This window comes from Strongyloides ratti (genome assembly GCF_001040885.1).
Source record: "Strongyloides ratti genome assembly S_ratti_ED321, chromosome : 2".
NCBI classification, from domain to species: Eukaryota; Metazoa; Nematoda; class Chromadorea; order Rhabditida; family Strongyloididae; genus Strongyloides; species Strongyloides ratti.
In genome coordinates this window covers 9,089,141-9,113,338 of record NC_037308.1, presented here as the reverse complement: position 1 = coordinate 9,113,338, position 24,198 = coordinate 9,089,141, and the positions used below count along the sequence as shown (strand labels likewise).

At 18.5% G+C, this 24,198-nt stretch overlaps 9 protein-coding genes across 9 annotated transcripts; all 9 read right to left on the bottom strand.

Annotated features, from left to right (window-relative positions):
- Positions 1-827: 827 nt before the first annotated feature.
- SRAE_2000290000 (Astacin-like metalloendopeptidase) lies at positions 828-2,119 on the bottom strand (the record flags this gene model as incomplete). Its single annotated transcript, XM_024654023.1, has 2 exons — positions 828-2,021; positions 2,063-2,119. The coding sequence occupies 2 exons, from the start codon at positions 2,117-2,119 to the stop codon at positions 828-830; spliced, it is 1,251 nt and encodes a 416-aa protein (XP_024507442.1).
- A 1,103-nt stretch (positions 2,120-3,222) lies between these two features.
- Positions 3,223-4,510, bottom strand: SRAE_2000289900 (Astacin-like metalloendopeptidase; the record flags this gene model as incomplete). Its single annotated transcript, XM_024654022.1, has 2 exons — positions 3,223-4,413; positions 4,454-4,510. The coding sequence occupies 2 exons, from the start codon at positions 4,508-4,510 to the stop codon at positions 3,223-3,225; spliced, it is 1,248 nt and encodes a 415-aa protein (XP_024507441.1).
- A 3,903-nt stretch (positions 4,511-8,413) lies between these two features.
- SRAE_2000289800 (Astacin-like metalloendopeptidase) lies at positions 8,414-9,709 on the bottom strand (the record flags this gene model as incomplete). Its single annotated transcript, XM_024654021.1, has 2 exons — positions 8,414-9,610; positions 9,653-9,709. The coding sequence occupies 2 exons, from the start codon at positions 9,707-9,709 to the stop codon at positions 8,414-8,416; spliced, it is 1,254 nt and encodes a 417-aa protein (XP_024507440.1).
- Positions 9,710-10,724: 1,015 nt separating this feature from the next.
- SRAE_2000289700 (Astacin-like metalloendopeptidase) lies at positions 10,725-12,013 on the bottom strand (the record flags this gene model as incomplete). Its single annotated transcript, XM_024654020.1, has 2 exons — positions 10,725-11,915; positions 11,957-12,013. 2 exons carry the CDS (start codon positions 12,011-12,013, stop codon positions 10,725-10,727), a joined length of 1,248 nt encoding a protein of 415 aa, XP_024507439.1.
- Positions 12,014-12,912: 899 nt separating this feature from the next.
- Positions 12,913-14,204, bottom strand: SRAE_2000289600 (Astacin-like metalloendopeptidase; the record flags this gene model as incomplete). The annotated part of the gene is made up of 2 exons (XM_024654019.1): positions 12,913-14,106; positions 14,148-14,204. 2 exons carry the CDS (start codon positions 14,202-14,204, stop codon positions 12,913-12,915), a joined length of 1,251 nt encoding a protein of 416 aa, XP_024507438.1.
- A 1,417-nt stretch (positions 14,205-15,621) lies between these two features.
- On the bottom strand, positions 15,622-16,167 carry SRAE_2000289500 (Nematode fatty acid retinoid binding family-containing protein; the record flags this gene model as incomplete). The annotated part of the gene is made up of 1 exon (XM_024654018.1): positions 15,622-16,167. The coding sequence occupies one exon, from the start codon at positions 16,165-16,167 to the stop codon at positions 15,622-15,624; it is 546 nt and encodes a 181-aa protein (XP_024507437.1).
- Positions 16,168-17,058: 891 nt separating this feature from the next.
- On the bottom strand, positions 17,059-17,660 carry SRAE_2000289400 (Nematode fatty acid retinoid binding family-containing protein; the record flags this gene model as incomplete). The annotated part of the gene is made up of 2 exons (XM_024654016.1): positions 17,059-17,501; positions 17,561-17,660. The coding sequence occupies 2 exons, from the start codon at positions 17,658-17,660 to the stop codon at positions 17,059-17,061; spliced, it is 543 nt and encodes a 180-aa protein (XP_024507436.1).
- Positions 17,661-18,731: 1,071 nt separating this feature from the next.
- On the bottom strand, positions 18,732-19,285 carry SRAE_2000289300 (Nematode fatty acid retinoid binding family-containing protein; the record flags this gene model as incomplete). Its single annotated transcript, XM_024654015.1, has 2 exons — positions 18,732-19,219; positions 19,276-19,285. 2 exons carry the CDS (start codon positions 19,283-19,285, stop codon positions 18,732-18,734), a joined length of 498 nt encoding a protein of 165 aa, XP_024507435.1.
- Positions 19,286-20,614: 1,329 nt separating this feature from the next.
- On the bottom strand, positions 20,615-21,298 carry SRAE_2000289200 (Nematode fatty acid retinoid binding family-containing protein; the record flags this gene model as incomplete). Its single annotated transcript, XM_024654014.1, has 2 exons — positions 20,615-21,114; positions 21,166-21,298. 2 exons carry the CDS (start codon positions 21,296-21,298, stop codon positions 20,615-20,617), a joined length of 633 nt encoding a protein of 210 aa, XP_024507434.1.
- Positions 21,299-24,198: the final 2,900 nt, after the last annotated feature.

Below are 24,198 nucleotides of genomic sequence, written 5' to 3'. Positions count from 1 at the left end.
TTTTTATTTTTTTTGATACTAAAAAAAACTTTAATTTTTTAATAACAGATATTTTACGTTAAATATTAAAATATTTTATATACATTAAAAATAAAATTCAAAATTTTAATATAATTATAAACAAAAAAATGTTTAATATATTCAAATTTTGATACTGCTTTGTTTGAAGAATTATTTATTTTATACTATATTTTTAGTGTTAAAAATATATATTTAATAAAGTGTATTACTTAAAACAAATTTTATAATAATGAAATATAAATAAAAAAATTTTAAATATTGATGTATAAATAATTTTATTGTTTAAATTTTTATTATTTAAAACTTTAAAATTGTTTTCATATTTTTCTCAGAAACTGTTTGTAACTAACTTAATTTTGAAAAAAAATATTAATCTTTTTGTAAAAAATAATTTATATTGAAAACTTTTTGTTTTTTTTCTTTAAAATTTAATATTATTATTATATGCTAACATATTTAAAATAAATCCAAAATAAATTTGAAAAAAATTTGAAATATATTACAAGTACATAATGCAGACAATAATTAAATCACTATCAAGATTAACGATATGGTTTTGAAATTTTTTTATTCAAGTGCATGATAAATAACTTATAGAACTTTTACTATACAAAATAGATTTTTGACATTTTTTTAAAAATATATATGTTCTTAGTTTAATTTATGAAAATTTAATTAATAACTTAGTATTAAATTTATGTTTTAAATTTTTAGTATTAAAATTTTAAATATTATCATATATTTTAAAATTTTTGTAAACAAAAAACAACTTACTTACAATTCAAATTTGTAATGTTTCACTTTGTTTAGAATGCCTCTTTAAAATACAAATGAACATAGCTAGACTCATAACAACTATTATATTGTAAAATGACATAATTATTATGTGATATAATATATTTAGGAAATCTTTGTTGACAAAATCTTGCACCCACTACAGTTTTGTCCTTCCAATATTTTACTTCAAGTGTATTATATCCTGAACATGTTAAAGAATATGAAGATTGCGTTTTAACTTTTAAAATAACAATTTTAATTTTTTTTAATCTATTTGTTTTTAAATGATAAATACAATTTTTTTTTCCATAAAATTTAAAAAATGTAGGTTGTTTACGAACCGTCCATACAATCGTACCACATCCACGAAATGTTTTGTAACGTTCACATTGAAAACCTTCAAATGAATTAGGACATTTACATCTATCACAATGATTAGGATCTTGATATCCATGATTTTTACATATTATTTTATTTTTACATATATTAGAACAATAATGCAAATTTAATGTTTTGATATCATTAAAAGTAAGTTCTTCCTGTTGTCCTACGGTACTTTCATAAAGACGATCTTTTAGAGATATTGTTTTACCTCCATTTTTACTATAATCATACATTCCAAAATGCATTAAAGATCCATATTCATAAGGTAAATAAAAATTGTTAATTGGAGTAGTTCTTGATTTTTTAAAATTTGTTAAATCAGTTAAATGCATATTTTCTGGATGTACTTTTACATAAAAATTTCGATCGATCCGATTATGTTCATAAATTACTCCTAGTGCACGCAATATTAGACGTAATATTCCTGTAGTAGTTTTACATTCCTTTCCAATATGTATATTTTGCCAACCTTTTTCAAACATTCTTCCTATCGGACAATAACAATCATTTGAAGAAATAAATTGAATACCAAATGGAGAAGTACTCAATTTATACACACAATTAAATCTTATACATGTTGATGCTTCAACAATTTTTAGTACTCTTTTTATCAGATAACGATCTAAAGGAAAATTGATACCAAAGTGTATTGGTAAAGTCCAATTATGCTTTCTTGGTTTTATTTTTATATTTCTTTTTTGTCTGTCATGTGAAGATAAATCATCCATTACTTCATTATCATATTTAAAATTACTTATTTCTTCTATTGATCTTTTTGCATTTCTTTTTTCTATAATCTTTTCATTAGAAGTAAAGTTATTTGAACTGATTTTATAAGACTAAATTATTTTTTTATATTATCAATTTATTATTAACTTACAGATACACATAATATGTAAATTATTGAATATAGAAAAAATTTTTTAAAATATATCATTACTAAAAAGTAGATTTTTTCAACTGATATATAACTTTCACATTTTTTATATAAATTTTTTTATTGCTACAAAAGCATCATACTAAATTTTTATTTATTGTAAATAAATTTAAAAGATTATTATTTTCGATACTAAATTTACCTTTACTTTTTTAGCAATGGATGAATAAATTAAACTATTATAATAATTTATATACAATAAAAGTATATATATAACTTTTAATATAATAAAAAAAACCAGTGTTTAATTGTGTTAAAATTTACATACAAATTTTTTGAAAAAATATTAACTTAATATAATAATTTATGACGTTTAGACTACCTAATAGAAAAATGTAATATTTTAAGACAAATACAAAAGTCGTGAAAAAGAAATACTTTTTTTAAATTTTAATTTGCTACACTTTTATGTCTTCATTTTTTTTGTGAAATCATTTTATTATTAGATTTTTTGGCAAAAAGATATTAATGTTTTTATAAAAACATTTATATTTTAGATTCATGTCAAAAACCGACTTATGCTAATGAAAATTTTTTTTTAATATTTATTATAATGTTTTATTTTACTTTATATCACATTTTATTATTTTCAAATCTTCAAAATGATTTTAAATACTTCTTCAAAAATAAAAAAAGTATTATAAAATATAAAATAACCAATTTAAAATAAACAAAAATAAATAAAAAAAAACTAAAAATTATCATAAAGTACAATTAAAAATATTTATAAAATTATTTAAAAAAAGTTGGAGGTATATTTTTATATTGTTGATATTTCCCATATTATCATTTTTCTAATTGTATTTTAAACTTTATTAATATTATAATATACACAAATTAAATTTAAACAACTTTTTTCGACATATTTATATATTAAAAGTTAATTATTAATATTGAAATTCATTAAAATAAATTAATTTTTTTTTTTATTTTGTAAAATTTAAATTAATATTTGCTTTTTTTTTTTAAAATTAAATTAAAAATTAAAAAGCAAATTGTATTAAAATTTAAACTTTTTTTAGCACAGTTTAAAAATGTTTTTCTTGAAATTTTTTTGTAATTAGATATTTAATATATTACTGGTATACTATATTTTTATTCAATTAAGGTATCTCTTTATAATAAAAATAAACATAGTTTCTAGGATCACTACTTCTATAATGTAAAATAATATAATTATTATGTGATATAATAATTTTAGAGAACTTCTGGTGACAAAATCTTGCACCTGTTAGAGATTTATCTTTCCAATATTTTACTTCAAATGACCTATTCATTTGACATTTTAAAAAATACTTAGGTTCCATGTTTATTTTTAAAATTACAAGTTGAATTTTTTTCCTATTTATTGATTTTAAATGATAAACACAATACTTATTTCCAGTTATTTTGTGATATGTTGGTTTATCTCTAGCTATCATTTTTTTTTGCCCACATATTATAACTCTTTTTGCCATATATCCACAAATCGCACCTGCAAATCCATCAATACATATACACTTACCACAATCATTAGGATCTTGATATCCATGATTTTTGCATATTAATGTATATTTACATATTTTGGAACAATAATGCAAATTCAAAGCTTTTATATCATTAAAAGTAGGATAATCCAGTTGTCCAACAGTATTTTCATAAAGATGATCTTTAGGCATCAATGTATAACCCCTATTTTTACTACCAGTCTGCATTCCAAAATGCATTACAGAACCATATTCATAAGGTAAAGATAAATGTTTAATTTTAGATTTTGGTAATATTTGAAAATCTTCCATATATTCTGCAGCAATATTTTCAGGAAATACTTTTATAAATACATCTCTATCAATCCGACAATGTTGATAAATAATTCCTAATGTACGTAAAATCATATGTGTTATTCCTCCCAAACTTAGACATTCGTTTCCAATACCTATTACTTGTAAACCTTTTTCAAATTTTTTTCCTAAGTAAGCATAACATTTGGAAGAACTAACAAATTTGATACCTGAAAAATGATTTTTTGAAAGGCTAATATATACAAATCTAAAACATGTTGATGTTTCTAAAATTCTGATTGCTTTTTTTATAAATCTATAGTTTAATGAGACATCAACTTGGTAGTAAATTGGTGAAGTCCATTTATATTGTGATTTTATTATTTCTCTTTTTTTTCTATTATTTGTCGATAAATTATTTGTTATTTTATTATCATATTTAAAATTATTTATTTCTTCTATTGATCTTTTTATATTTCCTTTATTTATGTACTCATTATTTGAACTAAAATTAGTTGAACTAATTATATAAGGCTAAAAGTTTTTTTATGTTATTAATTTATCATTAACTTACAATTACACATAATATATAAAATGCTGAATATAGAAATAACTTTTTTAAATATATCATGTTTTGAAAAAGGACTTTTTCAACCAATATATGGCTTTCACTGTTTTAATATAAATTTTTTTATTATAACAAAAGCATCATAGTAAAATTTTATTTACTGTAAATAAATTTAAAAAGTTCATTAATTTCAATACTAAATAAAACTTTACTTTTCAACAATAAAAAAATTAATTTAAATATTATAATAATTTATATACAAAAACAATATGTAGTAAACTTTTTATAATATTAAACAAAAAATTTTTTTTTATGTAGTAAAATTTTAATACAGATATATTAAAAAAAATACTAACAACATTAAATAATTTATGACATTCAAACTTTCTATTAAAAAAAGTAGTATTTTAAGAAAAATATGGAACTTATGAAGAATGAATAAAAAAAATTGTATAATTTTAAAAGTAAATTTATAAAATATTTTATTTTTTTAATTTTTAATATGCTATACTTTAAAGTCTTTAATATTTTTTCTGTGAAATCTATTCATTAATAGTCTTATTGAAAAAAAGGTAATTATGTTCTTACATAAGCACTTCATTTTTAAGTTCATTTCAAAAAAGCAACTTTTGGTAACAAAAGTTTTATTTTTTTATGCATATTTACTTACTTATAGAACACTATAAAGTTAGAAATGACGCATTAATTATGATCAAAAAAGGATTTGAATTGAAAATTTTTTTTTTATAAAATAGACTCAAGATTAGAAAAAAAGTTATTTAATATTATGATGTTTTTATTAAATAAATTGGCTTTTTTTGTAAAAATTAATAATAATTTTAATTAAAGATTTAAATATCAATAAAAATTAAAAAAATATTCTATTGTGGGTACTTTTAGATTACACTTTAATGAAACTAGATTAAAGTAAGTATCACTATTTAAGCACTGTTATTATAAAATAAACTATTTTTTCTAAGTTTTTACCATTTATTTTCTATATATTTATATATTAAATGTTAATTATTAATATTTAAATTTATTAAAAAAAATTAATTTTTACTTTATTTTGTGAAAAATAAATTAAAAATTAAAAGCAAATTGTGTTTAAATTTAAACTTTTTTAAGCTTAATTTAAAATTGTTATTCTTAAAATTTCTGATACATAATATTGGATCTATTTTGTTTATTCTATGTCTATTTTTGTTTAAGGTATTTCTTTATAATATAAATAAACATAGCTTTTGGGATTTTCACTTTTATAAATTAACATAACATAATAGCTTTCAGAATAAATAATTCTTGTAAATTTCTGGTGACAAAATCTTGCACCTGCTACAGATTTGTCTTTCAAATATTTTACTTCAAATGAATTACTTAAAGAGCACGGTTTAGAATACTTAGGTCCCATATTTATTTTTAAAATTCCAATTTTTATTCTTTTATGATTGTATGATCTTAAATGATAATAACAAAGTTTATTTTGAGTTATTTTGAAAAATGAAGGTTTTACTTTAGCTTCTAATTCTTTTTCTTTACATGACAAACTTGCTCTTGTGTAATAATCGCAATGTGAACCTTTATATCCCTCAATACATATACACTTACTACAATCATTAGGATCTTGATATCCATGATTTGAACATTTAATACTTATTTTACATTTATTAGCACAATAATGAAAATTTAAAATTCTTAAATCATTAAAAGTAGGATAATCCAGTTGTCCAACAGTATTTTCATAAAAATGATCTTTAGGCATCAATGTATAACCTCTATTTTTACTACCCTCAAGGGTACCAAAATGCATCACAGAACCATATTCATAAGGTAAAAATAATCGACTTATTTTGGCTTGTGGTATTATTTGAAAATCTTCCATATATTCTGCAGCAATATTTTCAGGAAATACTTTTATAAATAAATTTCTATCAAACCGACAATGTTGATAAATAATTCCTAATGTACGTAAAATCATACGTAATATTCCTCCTAAATTATGACATTCCATTCCAATACCTATTTTTTGCCAACCTTTTTTAAATTTTTTTCCTAAGTAAGCAAAACATTTGGAACTAGCAACAAATCTGATACCTCAAAATCACTGTTTAAAGAGGTTACATGCACAAATCTAAGACATGTTAATTTATCTAAAATATTTATTGCTTTTTTTATTAATTTAATATTTAATGTGCAACCAATTTGGTAGTAAATTGGTGAAGTCCATTTATATTGTATAATTGTCATATCTCTTTTTTTTCTATTATTTGTAGATATTTCATCCATTTTTTCATTATCATATCTAAAATTATTTATTTCTTCTATTGATCTTTTAACATTTATTTTTTGTATATATTCTTCATTTAAACTAAAATTTGTTGAATAAATTATATGAGGCTAAATTTTTTTTTATATTATAAATTTATCATTAACTTACAAATATATATAATATATAAAATACTGAATATAGAAATAATTTTTTTAAATATGTCATGTTTAGAAAAAAAGCTTTTTTCAATAATTGCATGATTTTAACTGATTTTATATATACTCCTTTTTTATTGTAAACACATTTTTAAATTTCTGTTATTTTGGATTCTAAATAAAACTTTATTATTTAACAACCAATAATTTAATTTAAATATTATAATAATTTATATGCAATATAAAAAATAAATTTTTAACTTTGTTTCAATTAATAAATGTTTATATATTTAAATTTTAATAATGATTCGTTTTAATAAATGTTAATATTATATAAAATTTTTGGTGTTGAAAATATCTGTTAGAATAAATATTTGTATTCTTAGAAAAATATAATATATATAAAATAAAAAAAATTTATATATAAACTTACAAAAATTATTTTTGTCTTAGTTTTTCGTGTATTGTATTTGGATATCTTTTATTTTTTAAAATCGAAAACCACTTATTAATAATATTATTTAAAAAAAAGATATATGTATTTTTACAAAAGTAATTTACTTTTTGAAACTCATGTCAAAAAAACCAATTTTTCAAAATCAAATTTTTTTCAAAAATATATATTATGATGTTATATTCAGTAAAAAAAATTTTGATATTGCTTTTGCTAATGTCGCTTTTTTTGATTAAAGATAGAATGTAAAATTTGACACTATTTGTTGAACAAAAAAATTTATAATAAAAAAAACAACGTTGTAAAATTTTTTTTTCAATTTGTGATCATATTACTATAAATTTATATAATTTATAATACGATTTTAAGCTGACTAATTTTTAATTATTTCATAAATATGATAATGTTTGCTTTACTTACTTATTTTTGTATAATTTGAAGAATTTAGACAATTATGTTGTAATCAAAAAATAAGAAAAATAAATCGTTTTCAATAATTTTTTTTATAAATTATAATTATAACATAAGACATTTACAATAGACAAAGTTTATAAACAAACAACTAGAGACTAACTACATAAAAATAGTTAAATTTTTATTATCAATAATGATAAAGTTAAAAAAAAAGTTATTAATTTTAGTACATATTAATATTCTTATGAATATATATATATACAGTATATACTTTTATATTATTTTTCTATATGTTTATATATTTAATTCTACCACCGTAATCAAAAAAAGGATTTGTAAAAAGTTTCCAAAAATGCTACAATAATATTTTTTTTATGCTTTAAGAACGGCAAAAAATAAATTGAAAAAAATTAAATGTTAAAAAAAAATATTTTCTTTTCTTTTATATAATTTAATGTATCATTTATTTTTGTTCAATAAGACAATTTTATATTATTATTTTAAAAATAAATTAACGTTTATTTTAACGTTTAAAAATTTAAAAAAAAAATAAACAAAGTACTATAAATTTGTTAATTCTTTCCTTCAAAACTTTTTAAATTGATTTTCTTAATAACTTTTGTGGCTAGAAGTTTCATTCATTTTTATTTCAAATAAATAAGATTTACTTTTGTTTAATGTGATCTTTTAAAATACATGTGAACATAACTTTTAGGATTATAACTGTTATATTGTATAATAACATAATTATTTTGTGATTTAATAAATTTAGAAAACTTCTGGTGACAAAACCTTGCACCTGCTAAAGTTTTGTCTCTCAAAAATTTTATTTCAAGTGTATTACCAATTGAACACGTTGTTGGATATAAAAAATCTATTCTAACTTTTAAAAGAATAATTTTAATTTTACTAAAGCTATTTGTCATTACATGATATACACAATTTTTCACTCCACTTATATTAAAAAATACAAGTTCATTTGTTACGAAAATTTCACTTGTTTTACAATATGGTCGTGTTCTTGCAAATTTTTCACAATGATCACCTACAAATCCTTCAATACATATACATCTACTACAATCATTAGGATTTTGATATCCATGATTTTTACATCTGATTTTAATTTTACACACATCAGAACAATAATACCAGTTTAATGTTCTTACATCGTTAAAAGTCAACATATCAGTTTGTCCTATAGTATTTTCATATAAACGATCTCTTGGAATTAATGTTTTACCACCATTTCTACTAAAATTATACATTCCAAAATGCATTAAAGATCCATATTCATAAGGAATAATACAATGAGTAAATACATGTTTTTTGTATATTTCAAAATATTTTTTAGCAAATGGCTTAATATTTTCTTCAACAACTTTTACATAATAATTTCTATCAACTCGAGTATGTTCATAAATTACTCCTAATGCACGTAATACCATTCGTAAAATCATTCCTTCATTAAAATACTCTTTTACAATTTCTATATTTTGATAGCTGTTTGCAGTTTGTCTTCCTAAGTGACTATCATAAAAACTTGAAGCAGAAAATCGTAAACCTGACCTACAATTTTTTATGCTATGTTCTTCTTTAAATCTTAAACATGTTGCAGTTTCTAAAATCTTTAAAGCTCTTCTTATCGAAAATACATTTAAAGGAAAATAAACATAATAATCTATTAATGTAGTCCATCTATATTTTCCCAATCTTATTCTTATACTTCTTTTTTTTCTATTATTTATTGATAAATTATCTATTATTTCATTATCATATTTAAAATTATTTATTTCTTCTATTGATCTTTTTATGTTTCTTTTTTTTATATACACTTCATTTGAACTAAAATTGGCTGTAGTAACTATATAAGGCTAAAAATTTTTTTTTACGTTATCAATTTATCATTAACTTACAAATATATATAGTATATAAAATATCGAATATAAAAATACAATTTTTATATTAATCATTTTTAGAAAATGGACTTTTTCAAAAAATGCATGATTTTGACTGATTTTATATAAATTTTTTTATTTCTACAAAAATTTTATGCTAAATTTTTAATTATATTTTATTATTTGTTCTTTTAAAAATTATTTTTAACAAAAACTAAATAGAATTTTAATTTTTTTAAACATTTTTAATTTATATAGTATCAAATTAAAATGTAATCTTCAACATTTTTTAATTATAGCAATGTTTAAGTATATTAAAATAATCATATTGATTCGTTTGATCAAATATTAACTTTATGATTTAATTGTTTTTATTTAAATATCCATTAAAGTGTAGTAATTTAAGATAAATATGATAGTCGTAAAATATAAATAAAAAATGTTTTAATTTATTAAATTATTTAAAGATACATAAAGAATATAATTTTTTAAATTTTTAGTTTTTTAGATGCTAAATCTTTTTTCATTTTTTTTTAAAATCGCATGTTAATAACTTCTTTTTTAAAGTTGTGTTTAACTTTTTGTAGAATTACTTTATGTTTTAAGATTCATTTAAAAATCTAATTTTTGTTAATCAAAGTTTTTTATTAACTATGTATTTTGATGTTGAATCACATTGTTTTTTATCAATTTGCGTTTTTTATAAAAATTAAAAATTAATTTAATTACTTTCTTTGAAAATTAAAAAAATATTACTAGTATAAAGTAACACATTGAAAATCAACAAAAAAAATTATTATAATATTTCAAGATTAATAAAATTATTAAAAAAAAAGTTATTTATGTTAATGCACGTTTAATTATTTATGGAAATATCTATAAACAGAATTAATTTTTGATAATTTTTACTAAATATTTGTTTATTAGATGCTAACATTAACTGGTATTATTTTTTTTAATGTATCAATTTTTACTTACTTTGTAAAATTTGAATAAAAAATAATAATTAAATTAATATAAAATTATTTCTCGCGTATTTTTTAATAATTCAATATTTAATCTATTTTGATTATGCTATAGCTATTTTTGTTTAAGGAATCTCTTTGTAATAGAAATAAACATAGCTTCTAGGATCAATGCTTTTGTATTGTAAAATTATATAATTATCGTGTGATTTAATAACTTTAGGGAACTTCTGGTAGCAAAATCTTGCACCTGATACAGTTTTATCTATCCAATATTTTACTTCAAGTGCATTATTTATTGAACATGTTGAAGAATAATTTGGATCCATACTTATTTTTAAAATTACAAGTTGTATTTTTTTTTTACTTCTTGATTTTAAATGATAAATACAATACTTTTTTCCAGTTATTCTGTAATATTCAGGTTTATCTTTAGCTATCATTATTTCTGATCCACACATTTCTAATGATTGTGTATATTTTTCACATCTATCACCTTCATACCCTGGAATACAAACACATTTATCACAACTTTTAGGAGCTTGATATCCAAAATTTTCACACACAATTGGTTCATAACATTTTGGGAAGCAATAATGCAAATTTATATTTTTTGCATCACTAAAAGTAAGAGAATCTTGTTGCCCTACGGTATTTACATAAAAATGATCTCTTGGAGCTAATGTTTTAAATCCATTTTTACTGTATTCATACATTCCAAAATGCATTAAAGATCCATAATTATAGGATACAAATAAATGTTCAATTTCAGGTCCTAAATGTTTTTGAAAATATTTTTTACTTGTTTCATCAATATTTTGTTCATATACTTTAATAAAAAGATTTCTATCAACCCGATTATGTTCATAAATTACTCCTAATGTACGTAATATTAAACGTACTACTCCTCCAAGCGTATTACATTCTTTTCCAATATATATATTTTGCCAACCTTTTCTAGACAGTTTTCCTAAATCAGCAAAACATTTTTTTGAATCAATAAAATTTATTCCAGTTTGAGAACGACAAACATGTCTTCGATCTAAGAATCTTAAACATGTAAATCTTGCAATTGCAGTTATAGCAGTTTTAATTAATTCGTAATTTAATTTAAAATGAACATTATAAATTATTGGTGAAGTCCATTTAAATTGTGATTTTATTATGTTTCTTTTTTTCCTTATATTTGTTGATAAATTATCTATTATTTCTTTATCATATTTAAAATTATTTATTTCTTTTATTGATCTTTTTACATTTCTTTTTTCTATAATCTTTTCATTAGAACTAAAGTTAGTCGAACTGATTATATAAGACTAAATAAATATATTATATTATCAATTTATCATAAACTTACAGATACACACAATATGTAAATTACTAGACATAGAAAAAATTTTTTTAAATATATCATTACTAAAAAGTAGATTTTTTCAACTGATGTATGACTTTCACTTTTTTTTATATAAATTTTTCTTATTGTAAATACATTTTAAATTTTTTATTATTTTAGATACTAAACAAAACTTTTATTTTTTAACAACAAATATATTAGGTTAAATATTAAAATATGTTATATACAACAAAAATATAATTTTAAATTTTAATATTATTTTAAACAAAAAAATGTTTAATATATTTAAATTTTGATACTGCTTTGTTTGAAGAAATATATATTTAATAAAGTATGTTACTTTAAATAAATTTGATAATCATAAAATATAAATAAAAAAAATTTAAATGTTGATGTATAAAAAATTTTATTAGTTTAATTTCTACTATTTTAAACTTTCAAAATTTTTTTCGTATCTTGTCAAAAACAGTTTGTAAATAACTTAATTTTAAAAGAAAATATTAATATTTTTTTAAAATACTTCATATTAAAAATTTAATTGAAAATAATATTTTTATTAAAAACTTTTTACTATTTTTTTTAATATTGTATTATAATTATAAACTAACATATTTAAAATAAATAAAAATAAATTTAAAAAAATTGGAAATATACTGCAAATACATTATGTAAACAAAAAATTTAATCACTGTCAAGATTGATATTATGATTTTAAAATTTTTTTATTCAAATGTATGCTAAATAAATTATATAACTTTTACTATAAAAAATAAATTTCTGAGTTTTTTTTTTAAATATTTTAATTTTTACTTTACTTTATAAAAATTTAATTAGTAAATTAGTATTAAATTTATGTTTGTAAATTTTTATCGTCATATCTTTTAAACTTGTTATTCTTGGAAAATTTTGTTAAAAAAAATAATTTGCTTACAATTCAAATTTGTAATGTTTCATTTTTTTTAAGATGTATCTTTAAAATACATGTAAACATAGTTAGTAGGATCATTACTATTATAATGTAGAATGACATAATTATTTGATGATATAATAATTTTAGGAAACCTTTGGTGGCAAAATCTTGCACCCGTTACACTTTTATCTTTCCAATATTTAATTTCAATTGAGTTACTTGGTAAACATGTTAAAAAATATGTAGATTTCATTTGCATTTTTAAAATAGTGATTTTAATTTTTTTAACTTTATTTGCTCTCAAATGAAAAAAACAACTTTTTTTTCCAAATATTCTGAGAAATGAAGGTCGACGGGTAATTCTCATTGAATTCGGACCACATCCTCTTAATAATTTGTAATATTCACATTGATCACCCTCAAATCCATCAATACATATACATCTATTACAATTATTTGGATTTTGATATCCATGATTTTTACATCTGATTTTAATTTTACATATATTGGAACAATAATACAAATTTAATGTTTTGATATCATTAAAAGTAAGTTCTTCCTGTTGTCCTATGGTATTTTCATACAAAGGGATTTTAACAATCAATGTTTTTAATTTATTATCACTATAGTTGTACATTCCAAAATGCATTAATGATCCATATTCATAAGGTAAATGAAAATTGTCAATTGCAGTAGTTCTGGATATTCTAAATTTTTTTTTATCAGTCAAATGTACATTTTCCTGAAAGATTTTTACATAAAAATTTCTATCAACCCGATTATGTTCATAAATTACTCCCAATGTACGCAATAGCATTTGTAAAATTCCTCCAACACTATTACATTCAATTCCAATATCAATTTTTTGCCAACCCTTTTCGAAAATTTTTCCTAAGGGGCTATTACAGTCATATGAGGCAACAAGTTGAATACCTTCTTTAAAATGATTAAAATTGTTTACATATCTAAACCTTAAACATGTTGATTTTTCAAGAATATTTGTTGCTTTTTTTACCATATAATTTTTTAATGGGTAAAAAAAATATAAATTTATTGGTGAAGTCCATTTATGTTTTCCTACTTTTATTTTTAAGTTTCTTTTTTTTCTATTGTTTGTTAATAAATTATCTAATATTTCATTATCATATTTCAAATTATTTATTTCTTCTATTGATCTTTTTACATTTCTTTTTTTTATATACTCTTCATTTGAACTAAAGTTTGTTGAATTAATTATAGAAAACTAAATTAATATTTTATGTTATCAATTTATCATCAACTTACAAATATACATAATATGTAAATTACTGAATATAGAAAAAAAATTTTCAAATTTATCATTTTCAGAATATGGGCTTTTTTTTCAAATAATGTATTTTTTTTACAATTTTTATATATACTCTTTTTTATTGTAAACACATTTTTAAATTTTTATTATTTAAGATATTAAATAAAAATTTACTTTTTTATCAACAAATAAATAACTTTTAACATTATAAAATAATTTATGAACATTTAAATTATAATTAAAAATTATAGCATTTTTATTAACAAAAGAATGTTTAAATTTATCCAAATTTTGTTGCTGATCTGTTTGAGTAAAAATTAACTTTTGATAATAATCTATGTTTCTTTAAATAGTTATTTATGTGGAGTGATTTAAGATAAATATAATAGTTGATGAAAATAAAAAACTTTTTTATTTAGAAAAATTTACTTATAAATTTATGAAGAATGTTATATTCTATATATTTGGTATACTGTACTTTGAAGTTTTCTTTCTTCTCTGTAAAAAATAACTTGTTCATAGTATTTATTGAAAAAAATTTTTTTTTTGATTTCATGTAAAAATCTAACTTTCAGAGAAACATTTTTTTTTCAATTAAACACTAAACCATTTTTTAATTTATCTCATATATTGCTTTATTTTATTTTTTCAAGAATTTTATTTCACAATTTTTTTTATTAAGTTTAATGAAAATTAAGTATTTCTTAATTTCAAAAATTTAAAAATTGAATTGTATCATTTATTATAAACATTTTTGTTTTTGCAATCTTTTTCAATCTATTTTAATACTTTTTTTTATCAAAAAAAATTTTTAATTTATGGTTATCACGAAGTTTTGACATAATGTTTTTAAAAATCTTATCAAACATTTTCCTGAATTATTTTTCAAATATAATTTTTTGAAGAAATTTACTTATTTTTTATATTGTTGAAATTGATGAAGTTTCACTACATTGGAATTAAAAAATATATTGTTAATTTTTACTACAAAAATCTAGTGACTTTCAAATAATTATTTTTAAAAATCATTTAACAAACTTAAAATAGATTATATTTATTTATAAATTTTCAAAAATTATTTTAGATGTTTTTATATTTATGGTGGAAATATAAACTTTGTTTTAAGAGAACTTCTTGATACAACAATTTATTCTTTACAATATTTTGTCTAAACAATTTTATGGTTCAGAAATTTTTTGAGATATTTCCAGTTTTGATAAAAACTAAGATTCTTTGTTATACTCATAATTTTTTTTTAAATACAAAAAAAATCTTTTTTTTATAATTATTTTAAAGATATAAAATAAAAAAAAATTACTTAATAAAATGATTTTTAATAAAAATATTTGAAACTTTTATTGAAAAAAGTATAAAAAAGAAATGAATCAACTGTATCAATATGTGTTAAAAAAACTCTAATTGAATCTTTAACAACACAGATAAAATTTAAACAAATTTTGTTAACATTACTTAATTTGATTCAATGAATCCCTTAGCAAGCTTTTGAATTTTTTCATTTTGAAGTATAGCAGCTGTTTTTGGGAATTGAGTTTTAAGGTCTTCTTTTGCTTCCTCAGAAAGAGCATTGAATTTTTCATAAACACTCATAGCAGTTTTCTTGATGAGAGCAATATCTGGCTTGGTTCCGGTAGCTGGACGAAGAGATTTAAGAGTTTCATAGGTTGATGTAAGGAACTCCTTGGCTTCTGGTTTGAGAGCATTAATTCTTGAAAGAAGGAGATCTTTGGCTGCCATTGCTTTTTCATATAAATTTTCACTTTTTCCTTTTAATGCTTGTAAAGCTTCATCTTCAGTAGCATATCCTTCATGTCCTTTGGCCCAGTCAACAATAACAGCTTTGTCCTCTTCAGTAAGTGATGTATAAAAGTTTTTAACTTCTTCTGGGATAACATCTCTAAATTGTTCTGGAATAGCATCATAGTTTGGAAGAACATATGCTGTAGCAAAGCTAACGGCAAAAACAGTTAAGCAGATGAGAGTTTTGTAAGAAACCATTATTCAGCCAAATAATATTACTAATAAAGTAGTTATTAGTTGATAATAGGAAGACGTATTATAAAATGAAAATTATCTTCATTATATATAAATTTTTTGAGGAGGAGTTAGGTTGGAGAAACAAAGGATGATGTATACAATAAAGAAGAATTGTAAAATTGGGAATAATAAAAAAGAATTATTTGTATATAAATTTTGATATTTAGAGAGTTAAATGTAAAAACAGAAGACAAGAAATTGTAAGATAATATTTTATAATTTTGTTGTACTTCTAAATTATTTTGTTTAAATCTATTATACATAATAAAGAGATGATAGAGAGAAAAAGGTAAGCAATTTATACATAAATTATGATATCAATTTTTCTCAATGTATTATTTTAAAAATTACGCCTATCCAAGAAACATTATTAAATTGTTAAAATATAATTTTATACAAGAAACAGTTGGTTCCATTATTTATTATATTAAGAAAGCACAATTTATATTAATTTCTTAAATATTTGTTAAATTTGTTTTAAAATTTTTAATAAAGATAATGTGTAATTTAAAGCAAAATATTTGATGATTAATAGAAATAAAATTTTATAATTTATTATATTATTTTAAGAAAATGAACTATAACCTAAGTTCAAGAACAGGTGGTATAAATTTTATTATTATTAAAGTAATTTAATAATAATAAACAATACTGAAAATGATAATTTATTATACTTTGTGGTTACTTAGTTACTTGAAAATTTAACATGATACTTCATATTATAAACTTATATAAGAATTATATAAACATATTTTTAAATATTTATATTTAAAAAAGATTAATAGTTTAATTATTTATAAATAATAAAACTTATTAAACAAATAGAGAAATAGTAATTGATATTTTTAACTTTTAATTATCAACGATTAATAAATTGATCATTTTACTTAAAGCATCTTTATCTATAACAAGTTGAATCATTGGTACAGTTTTTATTATTTCTTGTTTTGAATGATTATTTAATGAATTAAACTTTTTTGTAAACTTATTTTGAAAACTTTTATATCTATCAAAATTGATGGCTTCCTCTCTGTCTGGAATAATATCAAGAAATTGTTGAGAAAATTGTTTTAAAAATATTTTTGATTCATTGGATAAATTTTTAATTGATCTAGTTAATTTTCTAACATATTCTTCTAAATTTTTACCAAATATTGGTCTTCTCCTTTTAATAAAAGATACAACTTTGTCAAATGTTGAAAGACGATTTTTTTCAAGTACTGTTTGAAGGATTACAATACGATCTTCAGTTGTTAAATTAAAATAAATGTCATATAAATCTTTTGGAATCAATTCTAAATAATATTTTTAAAATTAAAAAAAAATATCATTTATATATTATTATAATATTTACCTCTAAATTCTGATGGCATTTCTTCATAAGGAAATACACTACATCTTGTTAAGGATAATGTTAACAATGTAACAAAAATAAAAATTTGATAAAAATGCATTTTAAAGAAATATTAAAAAGAAAAATTTTTTTTACCTAATTAAAAAAGACAAAAAAAGAATTTTTAAAGATGAAATTTTTAAAAATAATAAAAGTTAATAAGATATTATATTTTTTGTTTTTTAATACTTTTAAGCAAAAATATTTGGGTGGAAAAATTCATATTTTCTAAGTAAACATGTAAAAAAATTTGTTTTTATTTTGTTTATTTATCAAAATCTTCTTGATTAATTAACACATTGCCAAAGGATCACTTCTTTGAATTGCAATTTTTTTATTCAAATAATATTTAAAGTTAAAAAATGATAAGAAAATGATTGCATATGCAAAAAAATTTTAAAATATCTATCGTGTTTACATTTGTGTATTAAAATATATCACAGTTGTTAAGTAATATTTAAAGTTATTTTGTCATTATATGAATATTAACCTTTCAGAGTGAGATAATTTTTAAGTTGATGATGATAGAGTAACTTGAGATAACACAATTATTATTTTAAGATTTAACTTTGCACTCATTAATAATGTTTTAAGATTATATTTTAAAATAAAAATTGAGTGAATAATTAATCTAAGTAATAATAGGATAATGTGATGGCGTAAAGATTTTTTTTTTTTTTATTACTTTTCTTTAAATATATTTTAAACATAATATGATATACATTAGCTTATAATAATCAATCTTTGTCAAAAGATATATATTTTAATTTTTACAATGTCAGAAAGAAACAAATGATGTATATTATCTATAAATATATTTATTAAACATAAAGTATTCTAATTTTTTTAAACTCTATTACCAAGAAAAAGAATAAAATAAATATCTGAACTAAAAATTTATGTATTTATTTCTTTGACAAAAAAAAAATTGTTATACTTTATGTATGTAAGTTTAGAAATTTTAAACAAAAGCAAAGTTAAAATATATGTTTATAAAATTTATAAACTATTTTATAAAACAATATGGTATGAAAGTCTAAAGAGATAATGATTGATTGATATTTATAAAAATATAAAATAGAAAAAAAAAATGTTTTTTTTTTTATAAATATATATATATTATATTATTAGATTATGATATTAAAAATAGAAATCTTAGAACACGTTTAAACTTTAATAAATTTTCTTTTTCTTTTAACCAATTATTAATAATTTCATTAAAATAGTCTTTTGTTGATAAAATTTTTATTAATGGATACTCTTTTATTAATGTTTCCTGGGCATATGATGATAAATTCTTAAATTTTGTTGAAAATACTGTCACATATCTTTTTATATCTTCATATTTTCCATTTTCACCAAGTCTCATATCTTTACTTATCTCCATCATCTGATAAAAGAATACTCTTGGTTCTTCGGGTAATTTTTTAATTTTTTCTCTCATAATACCATAAATATTAACAATTTTTTCTAATAATTTTGGATAAACTGATTGAAATATTTGACTTGTCTCATAATCTTGCATATATTTTTCTCTTTTTTCAGACATTCTATCTAATAATTTTTTTTCACGTACAGTTAAATTTTCATAAAATTCAATCAATTCATTTGGTAATAAACCTAAAAATAAACCAAATAAAGTTTTTTTTTTTGAATAAAATCAAATGATAACTAACTAATGAGCATATTTTTAATTTCATTATCTTCAATTTTCTTACTAACAATTAAATTTAGAGGAAATATAAGAATAAATAAAAATATAATAATCATAATATGTAATATAAAGAATAATTGTAGCAACAAGTTTTAGATAAAATTTTTATTGTAAATAATAAATTTTTTACTCACCAAACCTACTAATTTTTTTTCCTTTTTTACTATTTTAAATTTTTTTTTTCACTTCTAAAATATATATATATATATTCGTCATCATACATATATATATATATATAGAAAAAATTATTATTATATAATCAAAAGGTGTGCATTAAATAAATTATATAAATATGTAGATAGATAAGTTATAATACATGTCTACTGGTAATTTGATAATGACTTTTTAATAAATAAAAAATAAAATAGATTAAAATTCTTCCATTATAATAAAAAGACGATAATATAAAAGTTTTCTTAATTACTTTATATATGGATGGCCTTTTGGGTAATTTTAAAATATCTTGTTTAAATAGTATAATCTTGTCCAAATTAAAATATATTAAAAAACTTTTTTGAATTAACGATTACCTTTTCTTTGTAAATGGCTATTTTTAATGAAATTAAAAGAAAAAAGTATACCAGAAACATAGATATAATAATAAAATTTTTTAATCTTTACTTTAAAACTTTATAATTAAAAAAAATATCTATTGATAATAATTATATTATTATAAGTTTAAAAATTTATCATGTCACTCTATTTGATTAAATAAATATTTTCTTATTTTCTCATTATATCATGCTTCATTTGACATTTTTTACAAAATTATCTTTTTTACTATAAATATTTTGTATTCTTTAGATTATAATTTTATATAAAACAACAATAATAAAATTGATGTAATTTTTTTAGAATACTAGTTAACTACTTTGATATTTATTATATATTTCATTGGTGAAATATAAAAAAAAAATTACTTAGATAATTGTAATTTAAAAAAAAGGAATCATTGAACATTATTTTATATGACATCTTTTTTAATATTTTTTTAAAAATTTTTTTATAAATAAATATTATTATTATTAAATAGTATAATGTTAAAGTGTTTTAACATTCTACTTTCATTTATTGTATAAACAATAAAAAAAATTGATATATATAGATTTTTTAAAATAAACAATTATATATGTCTTGTTTGAATTATTATATATATATATTATATACAAAAAAATTTTTATTTGGTAATTTAATATTTTTAATTAATATTTATTTACAATGATATTAGAAATTCAAGAAGAATCTCTTCGTCACTTAATTGAAAAGACATATATTTAGATTAATAATAATAATAATAATAATTAATATAAAATTATTAGTTGGAGAACTTTAAGAATCCTCATAATTGAATATAAAAATTTTTCATTTTTTAAAAATTGATTAAATTCCATTCCATATGAGTTAGTTTCTGTTAACGCTTTAATAGTAGGAAATGATGCTGTCAATTCATCTTTAGTATCTTCTGATAATTTATTAAAAGATGTCGTCAATATACGTAAATATTTTATAATTAATTTATAACTTGATATTTTATTTTTATTTTTAGCCAAAAAATGTCCTTCTCTACACATTGATATATAAAAGTTTTTTCCTTCTTCTGATAAATTTTCACGTTTTTCTTTTAATTGATTAAAAAGATTTATTAATTTATTATATAAGATTGGGGAAGCATCTTTTAATATGTCATTTTCATGTCTTTTACTGTCATTTTTATAAAGACCTTCAGAATATTCATTAAGTATTATTGTTTCTTCTTCTGTTAAACTATCATCAAATTGAACTAATTCTTTTGGTGTGTACCCTTAAAAAAAAATTTATATAAAATTCTTTATAAAAATAAAAAATTACTTACATGTCAATTCTTCTTTTATTTTTTCACTAAGTTCCTCATTGATATTGATATCATAGACAGCCAATGACAAAATAACACCAATAATAATTATTATAATAAATACAACATAAAAATATTTTTTGTGAAATGACATTTTATCTTTTTAGACAAATAAAAGTAAATTCTAATTACATGTTATAAAAATAAGACTGGTAAAAATAATAAAAAAAGAAATATTTTATATTATAATCAAGCCCAACTTTTGGTAACAACTATTTTGATATTAAAAAGATAACTTTCAACATTTTTTTTTCTTTAATTGTAAAATAAAGCACTAATTTTAATAATTAATCTTTTATTTATTAAATTTGGTTATTTATTTGGTAAATAGTGTAACCGAATGAGCACAGAAGTATAACCATGTGATGTTCAAGTGATTAATTACCTTAATTGCGGTTAAAATAATTCCTTGATGTTGATATAATTAATATTTTGGAAAATCCATTTATGAGATATAATTTATGTTATAATAATTTATATGTTCATTTAATAGATAAGTTTAATAAACTATTTAAAAAAAAATAAGATTTAATTATTATAATTATAACTAAAAAAATGGATGTTCATAATATAAATTATGTTTTAAAATGTTGATAATTTTTTTAGATCAGTAAATCATTTTTTTCTATTAATAAAATTACTATCATTTTTTTAAACTTGAAAATTTTAATTTAGCAAATAAAAACTTTTTTACTTCCGTTCAAGTATTAAATATTTATTTTATACTATAATATATAAAAAAACAAATTATAAATATATTATCTTTAAATGTAGATTATAAAAGAAAAGAAATTAATAAAAATTATTGATTACACATTTTTTTTCATATAATCACAATCTTTTACATGACACTTCAATTAATTATCTCATGTAAAGTTATGTGTAACAAAATTATTTTTTTTTTGTATTAAAAGATTCAACATTTTAAGATTTTATAACTGTGATATATACTAAATTTTCATTACTTAAAGGTTTAAATTTCTAATTATTCTTTATCTCTATTTCTTAATTTCAATAAAAAAAAAAAACATATTTTAAAATCTATTTTGATAATTTTTTTTTGTGAAGAAATTTATTTTAAAAAAAGCTATAAAAAAGTAGTTTCTAGGCAAGAAATAAAAACAAGTACAATGTTGTAAAATTATTTTTAAATAAATAAATTATTTATGTAATTAATTTTATAAAATTTCTTTTTAAAAAGCAAATAAATATTAAAAATTAAATTTTCATTAAAAAAATAAAAAAATACAAATTTATTCAAATAAGTTTAAGCGTATAAATTTATATTTCATATTTATTCAAGATATAAAAAATTACAATGAATTAACAAATTCTAAATTTCAACATATTACTAAAACTTTTTTGTTTATACTATACAAAAAATAAATTTTTATCATAAAGTTTAAGTTTGAATATTATAATTTGTTGACTAAAATAACAATTAATTTATCTTTGATAAATTTTTTTCATTATTGTATTTTTGGTGTTTAACATATATAACACTTCCAAGAATTATACCAACAATTAGTACAATTATTACAATACTTGTTAATGTAGCAATATTCATACTGAAACTAAAATACATAAATATTATTATAAAATTATGTACAAAATTCAATTCATAAATAAATAAAATATATTTAAAAAATATTATAATAAAGTTATATATCTTTTAAAATAATTTGTTTATTTTCCTAATAATTAAAATATAAAATAAATTAATATACCAACATCTAATAAATTTATAATACCAAAATCAAAAAAAAAAAATTAAAAAGTAAAAAAAAAATCATAACAATTTTTAAAGTTTTAGTTAAACTTTTATTCATTTTTGAAAAATTTTAATAGAACAATAGACAAACATTTTATATAACATTTGTCCTCTTTTTTATAAATTTCCTTTTTTAAATAACTTTTTTTTTAAATTTTTACAAATTGAAATATGGTTAGTAAACTTTATTTTTAAGTAACTTTTATAAAATAACTAAAGAAATATTTGGATAGATAGAAAAATTATATAAATACTTTATTTTGAAAGATCTTATATATATGTAAATATCATTTATTTTCTTTATTTTTGGTTTTTAATTTACTTTTATTTTAATATATTGGATAAAAAAAATGTTGTATAAAATTTTATTTTAAACTTTAAATTTATTTTTAACTTTTTGATATCTAAATAATTATTTTTTTTTTGTAATATCATTTTAAATTATTTTACTAAGTTATTTAGTATGGTAATCTTTAATTATATTATGTATAAAATAATTTGTTTATTTATAAATGTTTAACTATTAAAAACTTTAATTTGTATTTTTATTTATAAATTATTTTAAGTTTTGAATAACTATTATTGAAATTAACTTTCTTTTTTTTTATCACATCATTATAATAAACATAAAATTGAGATGATAAGCTAATTAATTAACTAAATTTAAACCAATCTCTATTTTTTTAAACTTTTATATCAAAATAAAAATAATGACTTTATTTTTTCTTGGTAACGATAATTAAAAATTATACTTTTGAAGATTTTATATGTTTAAACAGTAAATATTTTACTGAGGTTCAAGTTGCCATTTTATTTATTCATTTAATTTATATATATTCATTTTATTGTAATATTTTAAAGCATTGAAAAATAATGGCATTTTAAAATACATAATTTTGTACTTTTAAATAGTAGCATTAATTTTTTAAAATAAGAATATAAAAAGTAAAAAGAATGTACTATGGCAAATTTTATTAAATTGTGATATTTTTTTATTTTATATAATAATTTTGTTTAATTGAAATAAAATTAAAAGTATAAGATGATTTTTTTTTCTTAAAAAAATTTCATAAAATTAAACATTAATTAAAAAATGAATTTATTTTAAAAATATTTTAATAACATATTAAAAGTTGCTTAAAAACTTTTTGATATAAGAAAATAATTATATTGACATGGTAGAGTACAATGAAAATTTAATAATTATTATCTATATATTTTAA